The 27,828-nt window shown below is 41.7% G+C and overlaps 1 protein-coding gene across 4 annotated transcripts; it reads left to right on the top strand.

Annotated features, from left to right (window-relative positions):
* Positions 1–27,828, top strand: Eno (alpha-enolase). 4 transcript variants are annotated; one of them, XM_070092224.1, is made up of 4 exons: positions 1–146; positions 13,891–14,176; positions 16,010–16,164; positions 27,207–27,828. In XM_070092224.1, exons 2-4 carry the CDS (start codon positions 13,937–13,939, stop codon positions 27,811–27,813), a joined length of 1,002 nt encoding a protein of 333 aa, XP_069948325.1. In that variant the 5' UTR covers positions 1–146; positions 13,891–13,936; the 3' UTR covers positions 27,814–27,828. The 4 variants fall into 4 exon arrangements, with proteins under 4 accessions (XP_069948325.1, XP_069948318.1, XP_069948315.1 ...); XM_070092217.1 differs by lacking the exon at positions 1–146 and adding an exon at positions 529–551; XM_070092214.1 differs by lacking the exon at positions 1–146 and adding an exon at positions 5,045–5,163.

Genomic DNA, 27,828 nt, shown 5'->3' with positions numbered 1-27,828 from the left:
AGGAAGCCTGCTTTGAGATTTAGAATAAATGATAATAATATATGGAAGTGTAAGTGGTTGACATTGTGAAGGTTTGAGGGTGACGCCGGCACCAGCCATCACTGCTGCACCAGCCAGCACACATACAAAGATCTACCCTCTGCTTGGTAATTACTCCGTATTTATCTTGAAATATTGTAAGGCTAAGAGTGGGTGGTAGTCCTGAAAGGCATAAGTTGTATGCAAGTTCGTGTGTGTGTGTCATCGTTCATCGTGTTAGAGCAGTTGTCATTAAGTGAAGATAATGACTTCCTCGACGCTGATTTTCTTTCTATTATTTTTCTCTGATGTTACTATAGAATGTGGTCAGTCGAAGTCATCTGCCCGGTAAAGGCCACTCCTTTATGCTTACTAATGACCTTAAATACTACGTGACAGTTCTTATTTGCAATTCATTTTCTAAGATCATGAATGCCGGTGATCTTTAAGCTCTCAAGTCACCGAAGGATCTGGAGAACTCTCCGATGATACTGGGGAAAAAAGTTTTTCTATTTATAAACTCTGATGAAATGGCAAGTACTAAAGTAACCTATTATAATTTAAACCTCTGTTATGGGACAACTACTGGTCCTGTGAGGTTATATTTTCGAGTTTCAGGACCCCCCCCCCCACCTGGATAACTCGCCGAGGCTGGTGGTTTGAAAATTCCATGATTGACGGTTGTTGATTACAAGGTGTTAACGCTGTTGTTGCTAGTGAAGGGCTCTTGATCCAAGGAATTTAAACTATCCCCCTTTACTTTAAACCTCGCCTCCCATTCCAATCAAACTTCCCCCCACATCCCTGGCACCTGGGGCTTGGGATGCATCCCCATGATTTTGATTTTCTTTTCAATAGATCAAAGGTATACAGACACGAGGATAACCCCCCCCCCTCCCTTCCCCCCAAAATCAAAAGTAGAACATGTCCATTTTTTTTTTTTAAATTCCTCCTCCAGTATGATGAGATCCACGTATAATTTATACTGCTGATAGAGGTGGTTATTAGGAAACGGGACTAGTTCTGATAAAAGGTGTCGAGTGCATGGCCTAATATCCCAAACCTCAGCAACCCTTCATCAGCCCTCTGAATAATACTTTTGGTAACTCTACCCTTCTTAACCTCCAAACTCCAAATTCTCTGCATAATCACATTGCCCTGGTCAAACACGCGTGTCTTCACTGCCTCCAAATTCCTCTCTACCCATGCTAAACATCCATACAACAGTATTGGCACCATTATTCTTTAGTATATTACCCCTTTTTTTTGCCTCATTGGGTAAGTGTTGTCTATATAGATATCCAGTCACTAAAAAAACCGATGTAGCCCCACTCCATAAAGGTGGTAGCAAAGCATTAGCTAAGAACTATAGACCAATAGCTTTAACGCCCCACATCGTAAAAATCTCTGGAAAAGTGCTAAGAAGGAATGCAAACCACATGCCTTCCCAAAAGCTGCACAATACGGCAATTCAGAGAGAGTCGCTCGTGCCTCTCAATTGCTGGGTCATTATATGATGGATGCACTGGAAGAAAAACAGTGCAGATGTAACATACACAGACTTTGCAAAAGCCTTTGGCAAGTGCGATCATGGTATAATAGCGCACAAAATGTGTGCTTAAGAGTAACTGGCAAAGTGGAGAGATGGATCTTCAACTTTCTAACCAATCTAACACAGTAGTGGTAAACAGTTAAACCGGAAGCTGTAGTGAAAAACTGTTCCACAAAGCACAGTGTACTCCCCTATCCTGTTACTCATCCTTATATCGGACATGGAGATGTAATCCACACCACTGTGTCATCCTTTGTAGACGATACTAGGATCTGTATGACTCAATTGAGGACGGCCTCCAAGAAGATATGAACAAATTTTTCCATTGGGCAATGGAAAACAATGTTTAATGAAGACAAATTCCAACTACATTATGGAAAATTGGAGGAGATAAATAGAACTGAGTATACTACATACAAACACTAATCATACTATTGAGAGAAAAAAATAAGGGACCTGAGTGGTAATGTCCGAGGATCTCTTTCAAGGATCCGAATAGTGCCACGATCACCACTGCGAAGAAAATGATAGGATGGGTAATGAGGACGTTCAAAACGAGCTAATCTTTTTCAAATCTTTCTAGGCTGGAATACTGCTGTATATTAACATCTCCGCTTAAAGCAGGTGAAACTGCAGATCTAGAAAATGTACAGAGAACATTTACTGCACATAAAAGTTCCATCAAACACCTTAACTACTGGGAATGCTTGGAAGCACTTGACTTGTACTCTCTGGAATGCAGGCGAGAAATCACTCCCTGTGAAAGTAGAAGACTGGGCAGGCGGTGCAAAATTCCCCCAATGAAAAGTAGGGGCACTATTTGTACACTAAGAAAAGTTTCCGGGGCCCAAGACTGTTCAACAGCCTCCTACCATGCATAAGGGGAATTAACAATATACTCCTGGCTGCCTTCAAGAGGGAGCTGTCGGTGCCGGATCAGCTGGGCTGTGGTTCGTACGTTGGACTACGTGCTGCCATCAGTAAAAGCCTGGCTGATCAGACCCTGATTAACCGGGAGGCCCGGGCCGGGCCGGGCATCGGGGGCGTTGATCACCGGAATACCCTTCTGGTAGGTAGGATCTCGCTGCACCCCCATTTTTTTCCTTTATTAATTCTACATATGTGCCGAAGTATCGGTATCGGCCATTTCTGTGGTATCGGTATCTTTAAAAACAGTCGATATTTTGTAAACGATTAATATTGCACGCGTGCCAAAAAATATCAACATTGACACTTCCTTATGAGTGTCAGGCTGTCACTCATTGTCGCCCACTCTCTCGCTCAGTGTACACTGTCGACAAGTGCATTTAACAACCAGTAACTAACATAACAGACCTAGTAATGACATCATCTCGGATAAATTTAAGTTGTGTAATATTTAACCTTCGTGCGTTAATATCCATCCCTAATACTATTTCAATGGTTCACCTCGCTCGTAGAACCATCCGCCGACAAGTTCACTCCCCCATTCTCCCTCCAGTCTATCTAATCTCTTGCTGCCCATATTTTTTTAATACTCTTGTCACGTTGCTCTTTCCCGTATTCATTTTACTCAATTCACACAATCACCACAGTTTTTCATTAGCATACTCGCTACAGTAAATATGTAACATTCTGCAATAGTCTTAGAAAAATCGGATAGACGTTTCATTGCTTTAAGTAGGCTAAATTTATTTTTTTTTATTTTTAATTAGACTAATATTGGTTTATCCAAGAATACCTCAAGTAAATGCGATTTCAGTTCGCTGGAACTGGAGTTTTGTATCTTGTTTAGGTACATACTGTATGGCAGTTCTTAATTATTTGAATTAAATATAACTTTTCCACCAGAATGCAATGGTACTATTCGTTAGTTCATTTGGTAAGGTTACTAAGCTATTCCATATTTTGGGTTTTTTATTTGCCTAGCTTCTGTAGAAATCTGGACTGACGAGGATTGATAAAAGGTATTTTAGCTTAAGGCACGAGTATTTTGCATTAGTGTGCATTAATAACCCACACTTAGGAGACCGAAACTCGTGATTTTTGGCTTGACTTGGCCCATAAACACTTGTGTGCAGTATTTTAAAGAATGGGATTAAACAGTGGTATGTCATGGATGCAACCCATCTTAACCACACATCATGACACTTGTTCAGACTGGTGACTGTTGAACGCACCTTGAACAATAGTAATCTTACTGTGGCCTGGTGGCTAAAGCTCCCGCTTCACTCACGGAGGACCCGGGTTCGATTCCCGGCGGGTGGAAACATTTCGACACGTTTCCTTACACCTATTGTCCTGTTCACCTAGCAGCAAATAGGTACCTGGGTGTTAGTCGACTGGTGTGGGTCGCATCCTGGGGGACAAGATTAAGGACCCCAATGGAAATAAGTTACAGTCCTCGATGACGCACTGACTTTCTTGGGTTATCCTGGGTGGCTAACCCTCCGGGGTTAAAAATCCGAACGAAATCTTATCTTATCTATCTTATCTTACTGCTCTAGCCGAGCGCAGTGGCTGCTAGTTTTGTTTGTGCAGCACTTTATAATAGATAAATAAGGTAAATAAGATAAATAAGATAAGATAAATTAAATAAAATAGATAAGATAGATAAATTCCGTCGGGGTATATTGTATATTTCATGGATACACGACTACCGAACGTAACCTAACTTAGAAATGTGCTGCAAACCATATGTGAAGAAGTGACTTACTTGTACTGAGGGCAGGTTGCACGGTGCAGTAATGGTATAAGAGGCTTCAGTAGTACATAATAAGCAAGCTAACTTTTTTGGCTACTTTCCAGGTTTCCTAGAGATGGGGTGTAGCTGTTGTTACAATGATTATATGTAATGATAGCTTTAAAGGAATACATAGCAATAAGGTTAACAAAATTTCACTGGAATGCAGTTGGAAATCTGTTTCATGTAAAGGTAAATAATTTTGTGGGAATAAACACAACTGTTAGTGAAAAGACACGTGAGCAAGCACTAGGACATGTTAAAAACTTGAGATCCTGAGACCTTGATCACTTCTAACGTGATCAAGGTTCCAGGATAGAAACGTGTTCTAATAATTGTCCTAGTGTTTCCCCTCAAGGGAGGTTCCATGACGTTGGTGAGGAGCTCTTGGTCTAGGGAATAGGATCTGCTCCAGTTCCCTAATAGCCTGAATACCTTCATCTCCCCCCCCCCCCATTTGCGCTGTATAATCCTAAGAGTTTAGCTCTCCCCATTATTATAATAATGTCCTAGTGTTTTCTAAAGTGTCTTTTGAAACCAAGTCGTCTATTACCAAGGTTTATACTACAGTTGTTAGTAAGATCTCTGGCTAGTCTTAGCTGTACTGATCTTTGCTGTACGGTCTGCAACAAAGGGACAAATGTGATATTATTGATTAGTGGCTTGGAGTGGCAGCGGAGAACATTGTTGTAATGCTTGATGTGGTGGCTAGTGCTCAGGTTTTGCATGACAAGTGTACTTACTGACTATAACAGTTGGCTTGTGAAATGTTAGGCAGTGCTGTAAGTAGGCGACAGGCTCGTGATAAGTATTCATCTGTAGCTCATTTCATCACCTTTCGTCCCTCCCCTCGAGGAGAGGCTAGTGCAAGGTAAGAATTTGTGAGGATCTCAAGTTGACAATATTTGCTACTCTAAATGCTTTAGCAATTTGTAAACGTTCTGTATTAATATTCAGTGTTGAAATTGTTAAATTAACCAATATTAAAGGTTAGGAATGCAATGTCAAATTCATTCCGTGACATTTACAAGGAAGTGATAGGGTAGAGGGGCGCCAGAGCAGTGCTGAAGCTGTTGGTACCGGCTAAGGTGAGCTGACTCACCCAGCTCACTCTTAATCAAATGGAAGTCGATCTCCTTGGTAAAGTTTAGGCTCAGGCATACCCTTGTACTGGTTGCTGTATCTCCAGGTGCTGTTTTCTTGCGTCTTGGGCACTCGTTTTAATTATTGCAAGTTACTATGTGCAAACTGAACATTCTTGTATATGTTGTGTAGTAGCATTGTCAGTGAGCTTGGTAGACATACTGTAGAGCATAAGACTTCTTGGTAAGGCTTAGGTATTTGAGCACAGCTGTTTGACATTTCTTGTACGTGTTATTTATTGATCTAGTTAGCCTGGGCAGCTGAAGGAACTGGTTTCAACCAGGCCTTCCAGTGCAGCGTTAATGCCAACGTGTCAACCCACGTGATAACTGGCCTTCTCTGCTTGCTTGGAATTAACTTCTTGCATCACCAATTACACTTTGTTAATTTATATTAGTTGAAGCTTTTACAAGGATCAGTTATATTTGCCGTTGTCATAAAGTTCAAAAGCAGAAAAACTAGACTGGTATACATGGGGGGAGGGTAGGGGGCATTAATGCTTCATCATAAGTACAGTACACGTACGGTAAAGCAAGTCTTTCTTTTAGTTAAGTGGTACCGAGTTGCTGTAGGGAAGGGATTGTATGGGAAATGGTAAAATTAAGAAGCAAGAATTTGGAGGATGACCACATTTCTCTACTTTACCACACTATAATTAACTTTTTTCTTCCTTCCCCCGTTATCCCCTTTCCCCCGTTATCCCCCTTTCCCCCGTTATCCCCCTTTCCCCCGTTATCCCCCTTTCCCCCGTTATCCCCTTTCCCCCGTTATCCCCTTTCCCCCGTTATCCCCTTTCCCCCGTTATCCCCTTTCCCCCGTTACCCCCTTTCCCCCGTTATCCCCTTTCCCCCGTTATCCCCTTTCCCCCGTTATCCCCTTTCCCCCGTTATCCCCTTTCCCCCGTTATCCCCTTTCCCCCGTTATCCCCTTTCCCCCGTTATCCCCTTTCCCCCGTTATCCCCTTTCCCCCGTTATCCCCTTTCCCCCGTTATCCCCATTCCCCCGTTATCCCCTTTCCCCCGTTATCCCCCTTTCCCCCGTTATCCCCCTTTCCCCCGTTATCCCCCTTTCCCCCGTTATCCCCCTTTCCCCCGTTATCCCCCTTTCCCCCGTTATCCCCTTTCCCCCGTTATCCCCTTTCCCCCGTTATCCCCCTTTCCCCCGTTATCCCCTTTCCCCCGTTATCCCCTTTCCCCCGTTATCCCCGTTCCCCCGTTATACCCTTTCCCCCGTTATCCCCTTTCCCCCGTTATCCCCTTTCCCCCGTTATCCCCTTTCCCCCGTTATCCCCTTTCCCCCGTTATCCCCTTTCCCCCGTTATCCCCTTTCCCCCGTTATCCCCTTTCCCCCGTTATCCCCTTTCCCCCGTTATCCCCTTTCCCCCGTTATCCCCTTTCCCCCGTTATCCCCTTTCCCCCGTTATCCCCTTTCCCCCGTTATCCCCTTTCCCCCGTTATCCCCTTTCCCCCGTTATCCCCTTTCCCCCGTTATCCCCTTTCCCCCGTTATCCCCTTTCCCCCGTTATCCCCTTTCCCCCGTTATCCCCTTTCCCCCGTTATCCCCTTTCCCCCGTTATCCCCTTTCCCCCGTTATCCCCTTTCCCCCGTTATCCCCTTTCCCCCGTTATCCCCTTTCCCCCGTTATCCCCTTTCCCCCGTTATCCCCTTTCCCCCGTTATCCCCTTTCCCCCGTTATCCCCTTTCCCCCGTTATCCCCTTTCCCCCGTTATCCCCTTTCCCCCGTTATCCCCTTTCCCCCGTTATCCCCTTTCCCCCGTTATCCCCTTTCCCCCGTTATCCCCTTTCCCCTGTTATCCCCTTTCCCCCGTTATCCCCTTTCCCCCGTTATCCCCTTTCCCCCGTTATCCCCTTTCCCCCGTTATCCCTCTTCCTCTATTTCTTTCCTCTTCATATGGCCCTTCAGTCGTACTCCCCCTTCATTTCGCCTGTCTCAGCCGCCCACCCTCCCTCGCCCCTTTCCATGCCTATGTTTTCTTTCCCTCCTTTCCCCCCCCCCCTTTTTAAAAACGCCCTTCCTCGCTTACTCTCCTCCCCTGTTCGCCCTTTTTTCCTCCCTTGTTCGCCCTCCTTTCCTCTTATCTGTGGAGAAATTACCTCCAACAGGGGAGCAGTCATCCCTCCATCTCGAGCGCTGTGAAAGAGGAGGTCAGACCTGCCCCCTCCTGTTGAGGTACTCACATTGTCCCCCTTTCTTCTCGTCTGCCCCTTCTTTCTCGTCTGCCCTTTCCCTTTCTCTTCCCTTTCCCTTCTCTCGTCTGCCCTTTTCCTTTCTCGTCTGCCCCTTTCCCTTTCTCTCGTCTGCCCTTTCCTTTCTCTGTCCCCTTTCCCTTTCTCTCTCTCCTTTCTTTCTCGTCTGCCCCTTTCCTTTCTTCGTCTGCCCTCCTTTCCCTTTTCTTTCTCTGTCTGCCCCTTTCCTTTTCTTTTCTCGTCTGCCCTTTCCTCTTTCTCGTCTGCCCCTTTCCTTCTTTCTCGTCTGCCCCTTTCCTTTCTTCGTCTGCCCCCTTTCCTTTCTCGTCTGCCCCTTTCCTTTTCTCGTCTGCCCTTCCTTTTCTTTCTCGTCTGCCCCCTTTCCTTTTCTTTCTCGTCTGCCCTTTCCCTTTTCTTTCTCTCGTCTGCCCCCCTTTCCCTTTTCTTTCTCTCGTCTTCCCCCCTTTCCCTTTTCTTTCTCTCGTCTGCCCCCCTTTCCCTTTTTTCTCTCGTCTGCCCCCCTTTCCCTTTTCTTTCGTCTGCCCCCCTTTCCCTTTTCTTTCTCTCGTCTGCCCCCCTTTCCCTTTTCTTTCTCTCGTCTGCCCCCTTTCCCTTTTCTTTCTCGTCTGCCCCCTTTCCCTTTTTCTCGTCCGTCATCTTTCTTCTCAATCGTATTTTCCCTTTCAGTCCGTTTTCCTCTTCCCCCGTTCTTTCAATGATATTTTAATGGTATTAATATTTATATTAGTGGTATTATTCTGCCCCTAGCTGATGTTTATTAGGTTTTATATAGTAATGGTCTGGCATGACACGAGTATGGTGGGCGTGGTGGCGGGATCGTGGTGGTATGGTGGGCGTGGTGGTGAGATGGTGGCGGTATGGTAGGCGTGGTGATGAGATGGTGGGCGTGGTGGTGGTAGTATGATGGGCGTGGTGGTGGTATGGTGGGCGTGGTGGTGAGATGGTGTCGGTATGGTGGGCGTGGTGGTGAGATGGTAGAGGTTCTACACATGTCCTCTGCTTGTCAGTGGAGTGACCTTGACGGTGTGGGAGGTACCATGATGGTAGGTTGCCCTGCTCTGGTTGCTAGCTCTCAAGCTTGTAACGCATGCGCCAGCTTGGTGCAAGTCTGCACCTTGTATGAGGGCGCCGCAGAGTTCAATAATAGTAGTGGAGAGTTGCCAGAGGGCGCTCACTAGCCAGCTTATAAAGCTTCAGCACCAGCCTCCATCTTTGCCAGTTGCAGACCCCAGAGCGGTGAGTCAGCTTCTTGTGCTTTAAATTCCAAAGCTTGAAAATAATTGCGTTTAAAACGAATGTTTATAGTATTTTAGTGCTGAATCTACTCGAAAATAACATTGGGAAAGAGTGAGGGTGGAAGATTGTGGTGGTATCGTGGTAGGTGGCAGAAGTGATAAGGTCTGTTTTAGCTTATCAAAGTTATCTCAGCATTTACACAGTCGTCTGCAACGTTTTTTAAACGTTGGTTCTTAATTATTGGTGCATTGATGCATTTTCATACTACTAGTACTGTATATATACATTCAAAATTCTTGAAAGACTAGCATTGCATTAAGTAGACTCAAATTAAGAAACACCGGGCCACCGTGATACAGCTCGGTTTGTTTTATATATTTAAAAAGATGTTAATTTGGACAACAATATCGTATGAAATTTTGGTGTTAATATGGTAAAAGGTGGATATAGAAAGTAGTTGTAGGTGGATATAGAAGGTGGATATAGGTGGTGGTTGTAGGTGACCTTGGTACGTCCTGTCAAGGTGATAGCTGGTGCGCCGGTCCACTACCGGCTCCCCACCCAACTATATTACACCATCACGTATTTATCAATACCCAAGTAACTACTGCATACTTCCCCTCTTTTGATGTACTACCCACTAATTAGTTTCGTATTTGCATACTCGTATGCATGTAGACTAAAAAAAAGACTCAAATTTTCACAATATTTGACTTCACTTTTATTCCCCTCCAGAGAGGTTCGTGATGCCGGGAAGTGACTCGTTCCCCCAGACGTCAAACTTGATTGCCTCTCATTCCACCTAACCTCCAACTTGATTGTCTCTCATTCCACCTAACCTCCAACTTGATTGCCTCTCATTCCACCTAACCTCCAACTTGATTGCCTCTTTCCTTCTATGACCTCTTTGGGTTTAACGCTCCTCCTTGAATATGATCATTCAACTTGTATTTATTACTACAGGCGTATCAAAATAAATTTGGGGATGTACTTGGTAGCTAGGCAGTGAGATGTGTTCTTGTGGGTGTTCATTGCCTTGTATTATTATAAGGCATAAAATACTTTTTTGGGGGGAGGGAAATTGTTGAACATTAGTGAGGTTTATATTGATTCAGCATTTTGGTTGAAGGTCCTTATACTTTAAAGTAATTGAATGAAAGGATAAGCTTAATGAAGTTGCAAATGTTAAATGAAATGTGTTATAATGTAAACCAGAATTTGTAAATCTTCACTTAAAAAACTTAAAATTGTACAAAAACCAACATTTATATTTTTAATGTACTTGATATGCTTTCTTGGTTTAGGTGGTGATTAAGGGGGACAAATATTGAACATAAAACTACAAGTTCTTGATTGAAGGGCATAAAAGTTATCATATACATTATGTACACTGGAAATTATCTTGCTCTCTCGTCTCATTATTTTAATTTTTTTGGAACTTTTTATTCCCTTTTGTAATGTTATTTCTCTCCTTCTCCCATCAACTTCATCCTTCATGGCCCACGGCTTCCTCTGTCTCTTTCCTCTCCCTCTAGTTCCCCCTCCCTGCTGTTTCCTTTTGTTCTTGCCCCCTCTGCTGCCTTTCCCCTCAAGGAAGGTTCCTTGATGTTGGTGAGGGGCTCTTGATTTAGGGAATTGGATCTGTGCTCCAGTTCCCCGAATTAAGCCTGAATGCCTTCCACATCCCCCCCCCAGGCGCTGTATAATCCTCTGGGTTTAGTGCTTCCCCCTTGATTATAATAATAATCTGCTGCCTTTTCCCCTGCTGCTGCTGCCTTTCCCCATTTCCCTGCTGCTGCTGCATTTCCCATCCTCTTTCTTTGTTGCCTTCCCCCCCCCCTCTTTGTTGCCTTCCCCCCTCTTTCTTTGTTGCCTTTTTCCCCCTCTTTCTCTGTTGCCTTTGTCCCCCCCTCTTTCTCTGTTGCCATTTCCCCCATCTTTCTCTGTTGCCTTTTTCCCCTTTGTTGCCTTTTTACCCCCTTTGTTGCCTTTTCCCCCCTCTTTGTTGCCTTTTCCCCCCCTCTTTATTACCTCCCCCCCACTCTGCTGCTGCCACTGCCTTCTCTCCCCTCAACAAATGCAAATTTTTATTTCCTTGCAAGTTTACATTACATAATTACAAAGAGTTGCAGTACAAAGAGAGCCACTATCATGCCTTGGCATTATGGGCAGACTAAATTTAATGCCTTTCAGACTACTTAACCCTTTCAGGGTCGACAGGCCCTCTCAGAGACTTGTTCTCAGGGTCGGTCAAATTTCAAAAAAAAAAAAAAAATTCTTATGAAAAGATAGAGAATCATTTCCCCGATCATAATGACACCAAAAGTATGAAATTTGATGGAAAAGTTACGGAATTATGCTCTCGTGAAGTTAGTGGTCTCGACGCATCGACGATTTTTGCCCACTTCGAGCCCATTCCAGTGTACTTGTCGACAAAAATCACAAGTATTTCACTAGAACTCCATTTTTTTCTATCGAATGAGTACAAGAAACCACCCATTTACCGATTTCAACTATCCAGTACAGTGGTCAGAATTTAGCAATTTAGCCAATTTCACACAAATTTCAAAAGATGCCAATTTCCGAATAGGGTCCAGAATAAACAAAGACATTCCTGGCACTAAAATAACATTTCCTCTGTTCATTAGTCACGTCCCCAGGCCCCTCTTACATTCTTTTGCTTTCCACTTTGAATTTTTATTCTCACAAATAGAAGATTTACTGTTATGCAGACTACTGCATTGGTGTAGAAATGGTATAAATATTATCAGAGCACTTGTGAAAGAATATTACTCAGAATATTACTGACTCCGGCCATACAATAGAGCGGAAAAATAATGTAAGGGACCTGGGAGTAGTAATGTCTGAGGATCTCACTTTCAAGGATCACAACAGTGCCACGATCGCACGTGCAAAGAAAATGATAGCATGGATAATGAGAACTTTCAAAACGAGAGATGCCAAGCCCATGATGATCCTTTTCAAATCACTTGTTCTCTCTAGGCTGGAATACTGCTGTACATTAACATCTCCATACAAAGCAGGTGAAATCGCAGATCTAGAGAGTGTACAGAGATCTTTTACTGCACGTATAAGTTCTGTCAAGCACCTTAACTACTGGGAACGCTTGGAAGCACTTGACTTGTACTCGTTGGAACGCAGGAGGGAGAGATATATCATAATCTACACTTGGAAAATCTTGGAAGGAATGGTCCCAAATCTGCACACAGAAATCACTCCCTACGAAAGTAAAAGACTGGGCAGGCGATGCAAAATGCCGCCAATAAAAAGTAGGGGCGCCATTGGTACACTAAGAGAAAACACCATAAGTGTCCGGGGCCCAAAACTGTTCAACAGCCTCCCATCAAGCATTAGGGGAATTGCCAATAAACCCCTGGCTGCCTTCAAGAGAGAGCTGGACAGATACCTAAAGTCAGTGCCGGATCAGCCGGGCTGTGGCTCGTACGTCGGACTGCGTGCGGCCAGCAGTAACAGCCTAGTTGATCAGGCCCTGATCCATCGGGAGGCCTGGTCATGGACCGGGCCGCGGGGACGTTGATCCCCGGAATAACCTCCAGGTAACCAGTTGACTTGTATTGGACGCATAGCATGATTTGTTTACTTTTGAACTTTGGTAAAAATCGAACATTTCTGCTAATTTGAGCGCAGTTTCAAGGTAGTTTTCATTGTAAAGCCAGTCAAAATTGTCTCAATTTCTGTAATATGTCTTCCATTCTATAAAATGAGACCAGGTAAACTAGAATACAACAATAAATACCATACGAAAATGCAGTGCAAAGTCGCTGTTTTAATCCAAAAACACGGTCAAAGTTTTTTTTTTTCTCATCACGCACTGTGCACTGCAGGATTTTTTTTTATACCACACACACTGACCACATAGACCCATTCTTTCATATGTAGGCCTACCAGCTTTCTCTCACTAGATTTGAGGGCACTAGAATTTAGGCGTACTAGTACGTCAAAAACCCTGGTGAGCAAGCCGTACTAGTACAGCCGAAACCCTGAAAGGGTTAATACTAGAGAAATTGATCATTGTTTAAGTTGTACATCTGTTTTTATTTATAGTAGACAGTAAGTTTACTCAAATTACAATCTGGGGATATTACATTGGGACAAGTTGAAAATATTTTGTAGGTTGTGTATTTCAATAGTAAATATTTAAATTATATGGGAATATAATATTGAGCGTTGTTGAAAGCAGTTTACAGTATGAGAATGCTACAATTGGGTGTAAGGCATTATAGTTTTGGACAGGTATTTATACTATGTAGTATTAAGTACTGTATGAACTTTGGGTATCTAAATTTTGAAGTGTTAACATTTAGGTAATTGGGAGATCTTTTGGCAAATTTAAGTACTGAGTATTTAGTTTAGAGAAAGTAAGTGGTTTTTTGAGAAATCTTAAATTGATGTTCAGACATGGTTACTTTAGTATTTACTGGTAAAGAATTCCAAATTTTGGGCCCATTATGTGCAGAGTTCTTACAGTGATGATATGGACTTGGGGTACATCAAAAAGTGATCTGTCTTGTGTTATGGTCGTTGGTGAGAAGTTTGAGTGGAGGGCTTATGTTTGAGTATAGTGTTCTATTATGTAGTAGACACAAGAATAAGTATGTTCTGCTACTGCTGCCACCTTTTTTTCCTCCCATCTGCTGCTGCCTTTCCTCCCCTCCCTCAGTTGCTCCCTTCATCCCCTCCCATTTTATACCTCTTTTTCCCTCCCAGATTGATTATTTTACATTGCAATGTTAATTTTAATTCAAAGTAGTATTGGTAATACAGGTAACATTGGTAACATTCACTGGAGCATGGTTCCAGCATGGTTACATTGACTACAGCATGGTAGTAAATATTTGGTAATTGTGGTTGATGGTGAAGTAGGGTTTAAAATTATTTTACAGTGGTAAACTATGAAGCTTGAAATTGTTGTATGTTTGTGATTTATTGCTTGATATTTGTTATTGCAGGTTACATAAAGCAGCCACTACTACTACCACCACCACTACCACCACCATGTCCATTACAAAAGTCTTCGCTCGCAGCATCTTTGATTCCCGTGGCAACCCCACAGTGGAAGTTGATCTGTACACCAGCAAGGGTCTGTTCCGTGCAGCTGTGCCCTCCGGCGCATCCACTGGCGTCCATGAGGCCTTGGAAATGCGAGATGGAGATAAATCAAAGTATCACGGAAAGTCTGTCTTCAATGCAGTCAAGAATGTCAATGATATAATTGCCCCAGAGATCATTAAGAGTGTAAGTTGAAATAAATTTTATACATACAGTGGACCCCCGGTTAACGATATTTTTTCACTCCAGAAGTATGTTCAGGTACCAGTACTGGAGTTTACCTGGAGAGAGTTCCGGGGGTCAACGCCCCCGCGGCCCGGTCTGAGACCAGGCCTCCTGGTGGATCAGAGCCTGATCAACCAGGCTGTTGCTGCTGGCTGCACGCAAACCAACATACGAGCTACAGCCCGGCTGATCCGGAACTGACTTTAGGTGCTTGTCCAGTGCCAGCTTGAAGACTGCCAGGGGTCTGTTGGTAATCCCCCTTATGTGTGCTGGGAGGCAGTTGAACAGTCTCGGGCCCCTGACACTTATTGTATGGTCTCTTAATGTGCTAGTACTGACCGAATTTGTTCCCATAAGAAATATTGTGAAGTAGATTAGTCCATTTCAGACCCCCAAACATACACGTACAAACGTACTTACATAAATACACTTACATAATTGGTCACATTCGGAGGTAATCGTTATGCGGGGGTCCACTGTACTATATGCTGTACTATTTTGTTTAAAAAGCAAGTTATAATTTATGAAGACATTTATGAACATTACTGTTTTTATTCCAGATAGGAATTTTTGTTACAAGCAGAGTTGTTGAATGTTTATACAGTACAGGCCAATTATTCAGTTTATGCCATTGCTTCATGCATGGGACCATTTTGTACTAGATCTAGAAGAGAGCTGAGGTGTCCTGGTCATTTCAAAATTGGTCTCCGGTCAAAGGCACCCAACATAGTTACCACAATAATGTGAAAAGTTTACACTATCAAATGACAGTCTTGTTTTAATGTTTGTTGATATTAAAAACCAAGTTCTTAAACATTACTAATATTTTCCATTATATTAAAATCTTGACTTGATAAAGGTAAAGATATCTGTTCAGCCAGACACAAGACCACTATTTTCAGAAACTATTGTCTCTTATTCTGGTGGGGTGAAGAGAGAACCTACAGGGTGGGTGTCCCAACTCTTTGCGTTTTAAAATCTTTTTCCACAAAGTCAGGAGTTAAATTTAACCCGTAAACGGTCCAAGCAGATCTACGTTCATGTGTAGTGCTACAAAAGTAGATCTACGTTTTTTTTTTACATTTTCAAATGTAACAAAAAAAAAAAATCTACTCTTTTTACATACTTTCAAATGTTGAAAAAACGTATATATACGTTTGAACCGTTTACGGGTTAAGAATGTCCCTAAGACCATAAACTGCCTTGCATGGTTATTATGAAAGTATGGCCATATTTCTGTATTAGTCTGTCCTAACATTTCATTTCCCATACTATCCAGTTTTTGATAAGCATGGGTCTGCTTCTTTGGTTAAGACAATGGAAACTATTTTGATTCTTATGAATTTGGACTGATGTGCATTCACTCTGAAGGAGGGGTGGGGATGTTGTAGTCAGAGGTATTGATAATCTGATTGTGATGTCAGCACACTTCTGGAAAGATAGTGATTGAATGAATGTTGGTAAATGTTTTCTTTGGGTCATGTTGCCTTGGCAGGAGACTACCGTTGATTAAAAATAAAAATAAAAAAAATCAACCTCCCAGATTTCTGGCATGATTGACGTACTGTAGGTTTATATGTAATGTATGGTTTTGTGGACTAAATGTTAGTTTTTATTTAATTTACTAAGTACAAAAGTTTTTCCCAACTGAGCTTGATTGCTCTTGAGTGTAGGCACTTTACTTAGTTCCTCAAATTTCCACCCTCTGATAGTTATCTCAAGAGGGCAAGTCTTGATTTTATAGGTTTGCCAATAGTGCTAATAAGTACATTTGAACCTTTTTCATTTCCATAGGGCCTAAAAGTGACCCAGCAGAAAGAGTGTGATGAATTCATGTGCAAGCTGGATGGTACAGAGAACAAGAGTCACCTTGGTGCTAATGCTATTCTCGGTGTCTCGCTGGCTGTCTGCAAGGCTGGTGCAGCTGAACTAGGAATTCCTCTGTACAGGTGAGTTTATTATTTAGCAAGGCTGTATTTGGTGTATTCTAGGAACTTTGAAAGTGCCATCTGTGTAAACAGATTGTTGGAAAATGATTTTGTAATAAATATCAATCATAGGAACTTATAAAATACTGGTAAGAAGTTCTGTGTGCAAGAGGCTTGGACATGAAGTAGACATGTGTGAGCGTATTAGATAGGAGTGGATGGAGACTAATGAATTTTGGGACCTGACGAGCTGTTGGAGCGTCAGCAGGGTAATGTTTTGTGAAAGGATTCAAGTAAACTGGTTAGCTGGACTCGAGTCTTGGAGGTGCGAAGTACAATGCCTGCACTTTAAAGGAGGAGTTTGGGATATTGGCTGTTTGGAGTGACATCTAAACTGTCATATCTAGGCACCTCTGCAAAGACAGTGATTCTGTGAATGATGGTGAAAATAGTTTTCTTTTTTTGGGTCATCCTGCCCCTGTTAGAGATGGCTGACATATTGGGGAAAAAAAAAAAAAAAAAAAAACTTACTGTTAGTCTCCCACAAGGTATAATGACCTGAAAGACGCTCGCACTATCACTCTTGCTTGTGTGTAGATATGACAGTTCATTACACTTCTAGTAGTTCTAAACTGTAAAGTGTAGGGGAGTTTCATTTTAAAATTTCTTAACCAATTTACTGAAGAATGTGATTAGATCACAGGAGTGCAATTATGTCACAAGAGTGCTTGGCACAAGAAAATAACAGAATTGACGTACCAAATTGGCTTTTTATTTTCCTGAAGACATTGGCACCAAAAATGATAAATTTTATGTAAAACTTTTGGAATTACGCATCAGGGATGTATCGGATATCTGTTTACCTGGAGTTTACCTGGAGAGTTCCGAGGGTCAACGCCCCCGCGGCCCGGTCTGTGACCAGGCCTCCTATGTATACACATCCGCATAACATCCGCACAATTTCTTACATCTGTGTCCTCATTTTTTGTAATAGTTGGTAGAATAACTGACAATATGTAAAGTAAAAAGACACAAGTGCAATTAACAAGACATTTTTATTGTGGCAACGTTTTGCTCTCCAGGAGCTTTGTCAAGCCGTTACGTAACGGCTTGGCAAAGTTCCTGGAGAGCGAAACGTTGCCACAATAAAAATGTCTCGTTAGTTGCACTTGTCCTTTTACTTTACATCCTCATTTTTTCTAAAAAGACATCCGCATCCGCATTAACGATTAAATAAATATCCGCATCTGCATCTGCGCCAAACAGAGGATGTGGCGGATATTATAACCTAAATTACAGAGCTTGCATGTTTTTTTCCCACATACTTGTTCTTATGCTTTACAAATTTACATTGTTAGCTTCAAATCTTATAACTTAACCCCTTGACTGTCGCAACCCCCAATCCTGAGGTGTCTCCTGGTGTCGCAAAATTTAAAAAAAAAAAAAAATGATTTTTCCTTATGAAATGATAGAGAATCTTTTCCCGATTGTAATGACACCAAAAGATCGAAATTTGATGGGAAACTGATGGAATTACACTCTCGCGAAGTTAGCGACCTCAGCAATATTTACAAATCGGCGATTTCACCCACTTTGAGTCCTATTTTCGGCTAATTTCATAGTTTCAGTCGACCAAACTCGTAGCCATTTCTTTAGTACTCGATTTTTTTCTATCGATTGAGTACAAGAAACTGCACGTTTACCGATTTCAACTACCCAATAATGTGGTCAGAAATTTGCAATTTGGCCAATTTCGCAAAAATTAAAAAATGACAATTTCAAAATAAGGTTCAGAATGAACAATGCGGACATTCCTGGCTCTAAAACATTTTCTTTGTTCATCAGTCATGTCTCCAGGCCCCTCTGATATTACTCTTGCTTTCTATTTTGAATTTTTATTCAAACAAAAAATAGAGGATTTACTGTTATGCAGACTACTGCAATACTGTAATAATTGTACAGATAATGTCAACCCATTCATGACTGCATATTAGAATGGCTAGTTGGACATTTATTGGACAATGACATCATTTGTTTACTTTTGAACATCGGCAAAAATCAAACATTTCCCGTACTTTGAGCTCCATTTCCAGGTTCTTTTTATAATAAAACCAATCAAAATCACCTATTTCTATAATATGTTTTCCATTCTATCAAATGAGACCAAGAAAATGAGAATACAACCATAAATACTATATGAAAATAGACTACAAAGTCTGCATTTTAATCGAAAAATAGTCAGTTTTTTTTTCTTGTTATGCACTGCGTGCCCCTAGGATTTTTTTTATATGGTGCACACTGACCACACAGACCCATTCTCTCACATGTGGGCCTACCAGTTTTCTTCTGCTTGATTTGAAGCCACTAGAATTTGAGTATTTTTATTTATTTTATTATCACACTGGCCGATTCCCACCAAGGCAGGGTGGCCCGAAAAAGAAAAACTTTCACCATCATTCACTCCATCACTGTCTTGCCAGAAGGGTGCTTTACACTACAGTTTTTAAACTGCAACATTAACACCCCTCCTTCAGAGTGCAGGCACTGTACTTCCCATCTCCAGGACTCGAGTCCGGCCTGCCGGTTTCCCTGAACCCCTTCATAAATGTTACTTTGCTCACACTCCAACAGCATGTCATGTATTAAAAACCATTTGTCTCCATTCACTCCTATCAAACACGCTCACGCATGCCTGCTGGAAGTCCAAGCCCCTCGCACACAAAACCTCCTTTACCCCCTCCCTCCAACCTTTCCTAGGCCGACCCCTACCCCGCCTTCCTTCCACTACAGACTGATACACTCTTGAAGTTATTCTGTTTCGCTCCATTCTTTCCACATGTCCGAACCACCTCAACAACCCCTCCTCAGCCCTCTGGACAACAGTTTTGGTAATCCCGCACCTCCTAACTTCCAAACTACGAATTCTCTGCATTATATTCACACCACACATTGCCCTCAGACATGACATCTCCACTGCCTCCAGCCTTCTCCTCGCTGCAACATTCATCACCCATGCTTCACACCCATATAAGAGCGTTGGTAAAACTATACTCTCATACATTCCCCTCTTTGCCTCCAAGGACAAAGTTCTTTGTCTCCACAGACTCCTAAGTGCACTGCTCACTCTTTTTCCCTCAATTCTATGATTCGCCTCATCTTTCATAGACCCATCCGCTGACACGTCCACTCCCAAATATCTGAATACATTCACCTCCTCCATACTCTCTCCCTCCAATCTGATATTCAATCTTTCGTCACCTAATCTTTTTGTTATCCTCATAACCTTACTCTTTCCTGTATTCACCTTTAATTTTCTTCTTTTGCACACCCTACCAAATTCATCCACCAATCTCTGCAACTTCTCTTCAGAATCTCCCAAGAGCACAGTGTCATCAGCAAAGAGCAGCTGTGACAACTCCCACTTTGTGTGTGATTCTTTATCTTTTAACTCCACGCCTCTTGTCAAGACCCTCGCATTTACTTCTCTTACAACCCCATCTATAAATATATTAAACAACCACGGTGACATCACACATCCTTGTCTAAGGCCTACTTTTACTGGGAAATAATTTCCCTCTTTCCTACATGCTCTAACTTGAGCCTCACTATCCTCGTAAAAACTCTTCACTGCTTTCAGTAACCTACCTCCTACACCATACACTTGGACCATCTGCCACATTGCCCCCCTATCCACCCTGTCATACGCCTTTTCCAAATCCATAAATGCCACAAAGACCTCTTTAATCTTATCTAAATACTGTTCACTTATATGTTTCACTGTAAACACCTGGTCCACACACCCCCTACCTTTCCTAAAGCCTCCTTGTTCATCTGCTCTCCTATTCTCCGTCTTACTCTTAATTCTTTCAATAATAATTCTACCATACACTTTACCAGGTATACTCAGCAGACTTATCCCCCTATAATTTTTGCACTCTCTTTTATCCCCATTGCCTTTATACAAATGAACTATGCATGCTCTCTGCCAATCCCTAGGTACCTTACCCTCTTCCATACATTTATTAAATAATTGCACCAACCACTCCAAAACTATATCCCCACCTGCTTTTAACATTTCTATCTTTATCCCATCAATCCCGGCTGCCTTACCCCCTTTCATTTTACCTACTGCCTCACGAACTTCCCCCACACTCACAACTGGCTCTTCCTCACTCCTACAAGATGTTATTCCTCCTTGTCCTATACACGAAATCACAGCTTCCCTATCTTCATCAACATTTAACAATTCCTCAAAATATTCCCTCCATCTTCCCAATACCTCTAACTCTCCATTTAATAACTCTCCTCTCCTATTTTTAACTGACAAATCCATTTGTTCTCTAGGCTTCCTTAACTTGTTAATCTCACTCCAAAACTTTTTCTTATTTTCAACAAAATTTGTTGATAACATCTCACCCACTCTCTCATTTGCTCTCTTTTTACATTGCTTCACCACTCTCTTAACCTCTCTCTTTTTCTCCATATACTCTTCCCTCCTTGCATCACTTCTACTTTGTAAAAACTTCTTAATTTGAGTATATATACGTCAAACACGGTGGCTCGTAAGACGTATATATAAAACCGAAACAGTCAAAGGGTTAATGACCTGTGTAGAGAGAGAGAGAGAGAGAGAGAGAGAGAGAGAGAGAGAGAACATAAGAAAGGAGGAGCACTGTGCTCTCCGGTATGAAGATAAACGTGGAGCCTTGAATCTCCACTCTGGAGAGATGTAAAATGAGGGGAAATATCATTGAGGTGTACAAGTGGATGACTGGGATAAACAAAGGTGATTATTAATAAAGTACTGAGGGTGTCAAACCAGGTAAGAACCAGAAATAATGGATTTAAGTTAGATAAATTTCTGCTTAGAAAGGACATAGGTAAGTACTGTACTGGTTTTCAAATGGTTGTGGATGTGTGGAACAGTCTTCCGAGTAGGGTGATCGAGGCTAGGACCTTGGGCAGCTTTAAAGAGAGATTGGACAAATATGAGTGGGAGGGGCTGGGTTTGATTGGTATCGTGGGTACGGGAGTAAATTCTTGGGTAATTTAGGGTAGGGGTGGTTTTGATAAGGACCTGCCTTGTATGGGCCAGTAAGCCTTCTGCAATGTTCCTCCATTCTTATGTTCTTGTATGAGAATTTTTATTTAAGAAACGTTTTGCCACAGTGACTTCATCAGTCCAATACAAAGCAGGAAGACATAAGGAGAAGAGTTTGAGGCCTGGAATCGATGTGTTCAGTCCCTCGCTCAGAGTATTTGCCATATGGTAAAAATAACAAAATCTGGTGTTTTATGACTATCCTGCAAAATCCGCATCCATGAGGATGTCAAGATGCGACATCTGCAATCCACATGCGCATTTTACTGTAAGCAGATATCCACATTTGTATCCACATCCACAATCTGCATACACATCCGCATCCGCGGATATCTAAATTTTCACATCTGATACATCCCTATTACGTATGCAGGTTCAAACTTGGAGGTCAGGTACCACTTTAAACAACTGCTAGTTCACTCAATTTGAGGCCTATTGTAGGACAATTCCAGTGCTCAAATGTCCTAATTCCTGGCTATTTTGCCAGTATGTCTTCCGAACTATTGATTGTCCTCAAACTGCCCCTTCAACCATCAGAACTACCCTATTAAGTGCCCAGAAGGTAGTAATTTAACCAATTTTGCTTTTCATTGATGTTCCCTTTGTTCATTAATCTCATCCCCATTCTTCCTATATAGCACTTGCCCACCATTTTGCATCCATCATTATTACACTATTATCACTATTATCACATTATTAGGTAGTAGGTTGGTAGACAGCAACCACCCAGGGACGTACTACCGTCCTGCCAGATGACTGTGAAACAAAACCTGTAACTGTTTTGCATGATGGTAGGATTGCTGGTTTCTTTTTCTGTCTCATAAACACGCTAGATAACAGGGATATCTTGCTACTCCTACTTACACTTTGGTCACACTTCACAGACACGCACATGCATATATATATATACATCTAGGTTTTTCTCCTTTTTCTAAATAGCTCTTGTTCTTTTTTTTATTTCTTCTATTGTCCATGGGGAAGTGGAAAAGAATCTTTCCTCCGTAAGCCATGCGTGTCGTATGAGGCGACTAAAATGCCGGGAGCAATGGGCTAGTAACCCCTTCTCCTGTATACATTTACTAAAAAAGAGAAGAAAAGCTTTATAAAACTGGGATGCTTAAATGTGCGTGGATGTAGTGCGGATGACAAGAAACAGATGATTGCTGATGTTATGAATGAAAAGAAGTTGGATGTCCTGGCTCTAAGCGAAACAAAGCTGAAGGGGGTAGGAGAGTTTCAGTGGGGGGAAATAAATGGGATTAAATCTGGAGTATCTGAGAGAGTTAGAGCAAAGGAAGGGGTAGCAGTAATGTTAAATGATCAGTTATGGAAGGAGAAAAGAGAATATGAATGTGTAAATTCAAGAATTATGTGGATTAAAGTAAAGGTTGGATGCGAGAAGTGGGTCATAATAAGCGTGTATGCACCTGGAGAAGAGAGGAATGCAGAGGAGAGAGAGAGATTTTGGGAGATGTTAAGTGAATGTATAGGAGCCTTTGAACCAAGTGAGAGAGTAATTGTGGTAGGGGACCTGAATGCTAAAGTAGGAGAAACTTTTAGAGAGGGTGTGGTAGGTAAGTTTGGGGTGCCAGGTGTAAATGATAATGGGAGCCCTTTGATTGAACTTTGTATAGAAAGGGGTTTAGTTATAGGTAATACATATTTTAAGAAAAAGAGGATAAATAAGTATACAAGATATGATGTAGGGCGAAATGACAGTAGTTTGTTGGATTATGTATTGGTAGATAAAAGACTGTTGAGTAGACTTCAGGATGTACATGTTTATAGAGGGGCCACAGATATATCAGATCACTTTCTAGTTGTAGCTACACTGAGAGTAAAAGGTAGATGGGATACAAGGAGAATAGAAGCATCAGGGAAGAGAGAGGTGAAGGTTTATAAACTAAAAGAGGAGGCAGTTAGGGTAAGATATAAACAGCTATTGGAGGATAGATGGGCTAATGAGAGCATAGGCAATGGGGTCGAAGAGGTATGGGGTAGGTTTAAAAATGTAGTGTTAGTGTTCAGCAGAAGTTTGTGGTTACAGGAAAGTGGGTGCAGGAGGGAAGAGGAGCGATTGGTGGAATGATGATGTAAAGAGAGTAGTAAGGGAGAAAAAGTTAGCATATGAGAAGTTTTTACAAAGTAGAAGTGATGCAAGGAGGGAAGAGTATATGGAGAAAAAGAGAGAAGTTAAGAGAGTGGTGAAGCAATGTAAAAAGAGAGCAAATGAGAGAGTGGGTGAGATGTTATCAACAAATTTTGTTGAAAATAAGAAAAAGTTTTGGAGTGAGATTAACAAGTTAAGAAAGCCTAGAGAACAAATGGATTTGTCAGTTAAAAATAGGAGAGGAGAGTTATTAAATGGAGAGTTAGAGGTATTGGGAAGATGGAGGGAATATTTTGAGGAATTGTTAAATGTTGATGAAGATAGGGAAGCTGTGATTTCGTGTATAGGGCAAGAATAACATCTTATAGGAGTGAGAAAGAGCCAGTTGTGAGTGTGGGGGAAGTTCGTGAGGCAGTAGGTAAAATGAAAGGGGGTAAGGCAGCCGGGATTGATGGGATAAAGATAGAAATGTTAAAAGCAGGTGGGGATATAGTTTTGGAGTGGTTGGTGCAATTATTTAATAAATGTATGGAAGAGGGTAAGGTACCTAGGGATTGGCAGAGAGCATGCATAGTTCCTTTGTATAAAGGCAAAGGGGATAAAAGAGAGTGCAAAAATTATAGGGGGATAAGTCTGTTGAGTGTACCTGGTAAAGTGTATGGTAGTTATAATTGAAAGAATTAAGAGTAAGACGGAGAATAGGATAGCAGATGAACAAGGAGGCTTTAGGAAAGGTAGGGGGTGTGTGGACCAGGTGTTTACAGTGAAACATATAAGTGAACAGTATTTAGATAAGGCTAAAGAGGTCTTTGTGGCATTTATGGATTTGGAAAAGGCGTATGACAGGGTGGATAGGGGGGCAATGTGGCAGATGTTGCAAGTGTATGGTGTAGGAGGTAGGTTACTGAAAGCAGTGAAGAGTTTTTACGAGGATAGTGAGGCTCAAGTTAGAGTATGTAGGAAAGAGGGAAATTTTTTCCCAGTAAAAGTAGGCCTTAGACAAGGATGTATGATGTCACCGTGGTTGTTTAATATATTTATAGATGGGGTTGTAAGAGAAGTAAATGCGAGGGTCTTGGCAAGAGGCGTGGAGTTAAAAGATAAAGAATCACACACAAAGTGGGAGTTGTCACAGCTGCTCTTTGCTGATGACACTGTGCTCTTGGGAGATTCTGAAGAGAAGTTGCAGAGATTGGTGGATGAATTTGGTAGGGTGTGCAAAAGAAGAAAATTAAAGGTGAATACAGGAAAGAGTAAGGTTATGAGGATAACAAAAAGATTAGGTGATGAAAGATTGAATATCAGATTGGAGGGAGAGTATGGAGGAGGTGAACGTATTCAGATATTTGGGAGTGGACGTGTCAGCGGATGGGTCTATGAAAGATGAGGTGAATCATAGAATTGATGAGGGAAAAAGAGTGAGTGGTGCACTTAGGAGTCTGCGGAGACAGACAAAGAACTTTGTCCTTGGAGGCAAAGAGGGGAATGTATGAGAGTATAGTTTTACCAACGCTCTTATATGGGTGTGAAACGTGGGTGATGAATGTTGCAGCGAGGAGAAGGCTGGAGGCAGTGGAGATGTCATGTCTGAGGGCAATGTGTGGTGTGAATATAATGCAGAGAATTCGTAGTTTGGAAGTTAGGAGGAGGTGCGGGATTACCAAAACTGTTGTCCAGAGGGCTGAGGAAGGGTTGTTGAGGTGGTTCGGACATGTAGAGAGAATGGAGCGAAACAGAATGACTTCAAGAGTGTATCAGTCTGTAGTGGAAGGAAGGCGGGGTAGGGGTCGGCCTAGGAAAGGTTGGATGGAGGGGGTAAAGGAGGTTTTGTGTGCGAGGGGCTTGGACTTCCAGCAGGCATGCATGAGCGTGTTTGATAGGAGTGAATGGAGACAAATGGTTTTTAATACTTGACGTGCTGTTGGAGTGTGAGCAAAGTAACATTTATGAAGGGATTCAGGGAAACCGGCAGGCCGGACTTGAGTCCTGGAGATGGGAAGTACAGTGCCTGCACTCTGAAGGAGGGGTGTTAATGTTGCAGTTTAAAAACTAGTGTAAAGCACCCTTCTGGCAAGACAGTGATGGAGTGAATGATGGTGAAAGTTTTTCTTTTTCGGGCCACCCTGCCTTGGTGGGAATCGGCCAGTGTGATAATAAAATAAAAATAATTATTACACAAAAGTTAAGAGGTTTTAACCCAATTTGTGCTAATAAAGCAAAATCAAGAATGCTAGGTTGTAATTGTTGCAAACCTAGTAAAACCCATAAGTGATGGGGAGGGGGGGGGAGTAATTTCCCTTCCCTTTAGGAAAATTGCCCAAAATCAACCTATCCACCATTTCTTAAGGCCTATTTCAAGCCACTTCTGAACTGAAACAGACCAAAATCTTCTCCAGTGTGTCAATAAAGCCAAGAAAAATCCCATTGAAAATGTCCCAAGTCTGTTTTAACCTAAACACAAGGTTAGAGTAGACGTTCCCATCATGCATTGCAGGGGCAGGATTTTTTTTTTATATATGTACTGCGCTTAGACCCATTCTCTCATGTTGAAGCCAAAATTTGCCTCTTAGTCAATTTGAGGTGGTTATGAATTTGTTTACTACACTGAGACTGATACCACTGACATAAATCTGTTTGACACAGTGAAAGGGTCAATTTTGGTGGTAGTTCATATTTTGTGAGACACACATGCAATAGTTAGGTATCTTTATTTCGAAACGTTTCGCCTACACAGTAGGCTTCTTCAGTCGAGTACAGAAAAGTTGATAGAAGCAGAAGATACTTGAAGACGATGTAATCAGTCCATCACCCTTAAAGTTTTGAGGTGGTCAGTCCTTCAGTCTGGAGAAGAGCATTGTTCCATAGTATGAAACAATCTGTACTCTACTGAAGAAGCCTACTGTGTAGGCGAAACATTTCGAAATAAAGATACCTAACTGTTGCATACGTGTCTTACCTAACAACCTGTCGGTATTTTATACCATTTTAATGTTCAGTTCATATTTTGAATGTGTGTATATCCAGGGTTTTTTTATGGGTAAAAATGTTGCATTTCAGTGGAGCATTTGATGTGCAAATTTTTTTTTTTTTTTTTTTTTTTTTTTTTTTTTTTTACAAAAATAAACTGGGTGAGGGTCATAGTGTGCCTTACTCCACTGTGCCTTAATGGAGAATTGGCAGATGTTGAAAAAACATTTGTCTTTTACCAGGTGTGTACCATATTAGAATTTATATTTCAGGGTCCCAAAGTTTCAAATGGCTCACTTACTGGGTAGTGGGTGTTTCCTAAAGCTGGGGTATATAGTTTCAATAACTACCTTGTCATAATTTGTTTTTGATCTTGTGCACATGTACTGATATGTAGGTAGGCAAGTAATTAGGATGAGCAGTGTAGGTTAGGGACTAAAAGTTAATCATGGAAAGTACATTATATTGGACAGTAATGATGAATTTTAACTTAATGTAAGCACAGAAATGTACCTTTTTAAAATTTACTTTGTATGTCTCGATATTTTTCGTTGGCATTGTAAAGTACCGTTAGTAGTCATGAAAGTGAATTTTTTTTTTTTAGTTCACTGACTGGTTAGAGAGCAGTGTTGTCAGCAAATAGTTTTGTTTTGAAAAGTTTGGCATCATTTGGTAGGTTCCTGACTTAACAGGAGGAATAAGAGGATCTAGAATGCTGAAGATTACTTATTGCTAATGGTGAAACTTGCTACTGATTGAACTTGATTCAGTGAAGTACCATTTATAAGATTCATTGTTTGAATAAATTGTGTAAATTAATAAATATATAAAATTAATGGTATAGTAAATTGCTTTTGATTAAATTTAATGTCATTTTGTTTGCAGGCATATTGCCAATCTTGCTAACTATGCAGATGTGATCTTGCCTGTGCCAGCCTTCAATGTGATCAATGGTGGTTCTCATGCTGGCAACAAACTAGCCATGCAAGAGTTCATGATCCTTCCCACTGGAGCAGGAAGTTTCACAGAGGCTATGCGAATGGGCAGTGAAGTTTATCATCACTTGAAGGCAGTCATCAAGTCTCGCTTTGGTCTCGATGCCACAGCTGTCGGAGATGAGGGTGGTTTTGCCCCTAACATTCTTAATAATAAGGATGCCCTCAATCTTATCCAAGAAGCCATCAAAAAGGCTGGTTATGAAGGAAAGATTGAAATAGGTATGGATGTGGCTGCATCTGAATTCTACAAACAAAATAATATCTATGACCTGGACTTCAAGACAAGCAACAACGATGGATCTCAGCAGGTTTCTGGTGACCAGCTGAGGAATCTCTACATGGAATTCTGCAAAGAGTTTCCTATCGTCTCCATTGAGGACCCCTTCGATCAGGTACGACATAGATATGGACTGCTTTTGGCCTTTAACTTTTGTAGATTGCTCCCTCTAAATTTCTCATGTATTTTCTGTAGCATATTAAGATTCTTTTGGTAAGGATGTATCAGCCAG

This window comes from Cherax quadricarinatus, chromosome 3 (assembly GCF_038502225.1).
Source record: "Cherax quadricarinatus isolate ZL_2023a chromosome 3, ASM3850222v1, whole genome shotgun sequence".
Taxonomy (NCBI): domain Eukaryota; kingdom Metazoa; phylum Arthropoda; class Malacostraca; order Decapoda; family Parastacidae; genus Cherax; species Cherax quadricarinatus.
Note: the sequence above shows the minus strand (reverse complement) of the source record. Positions and strands in the feature narration are given on the sequence as shown.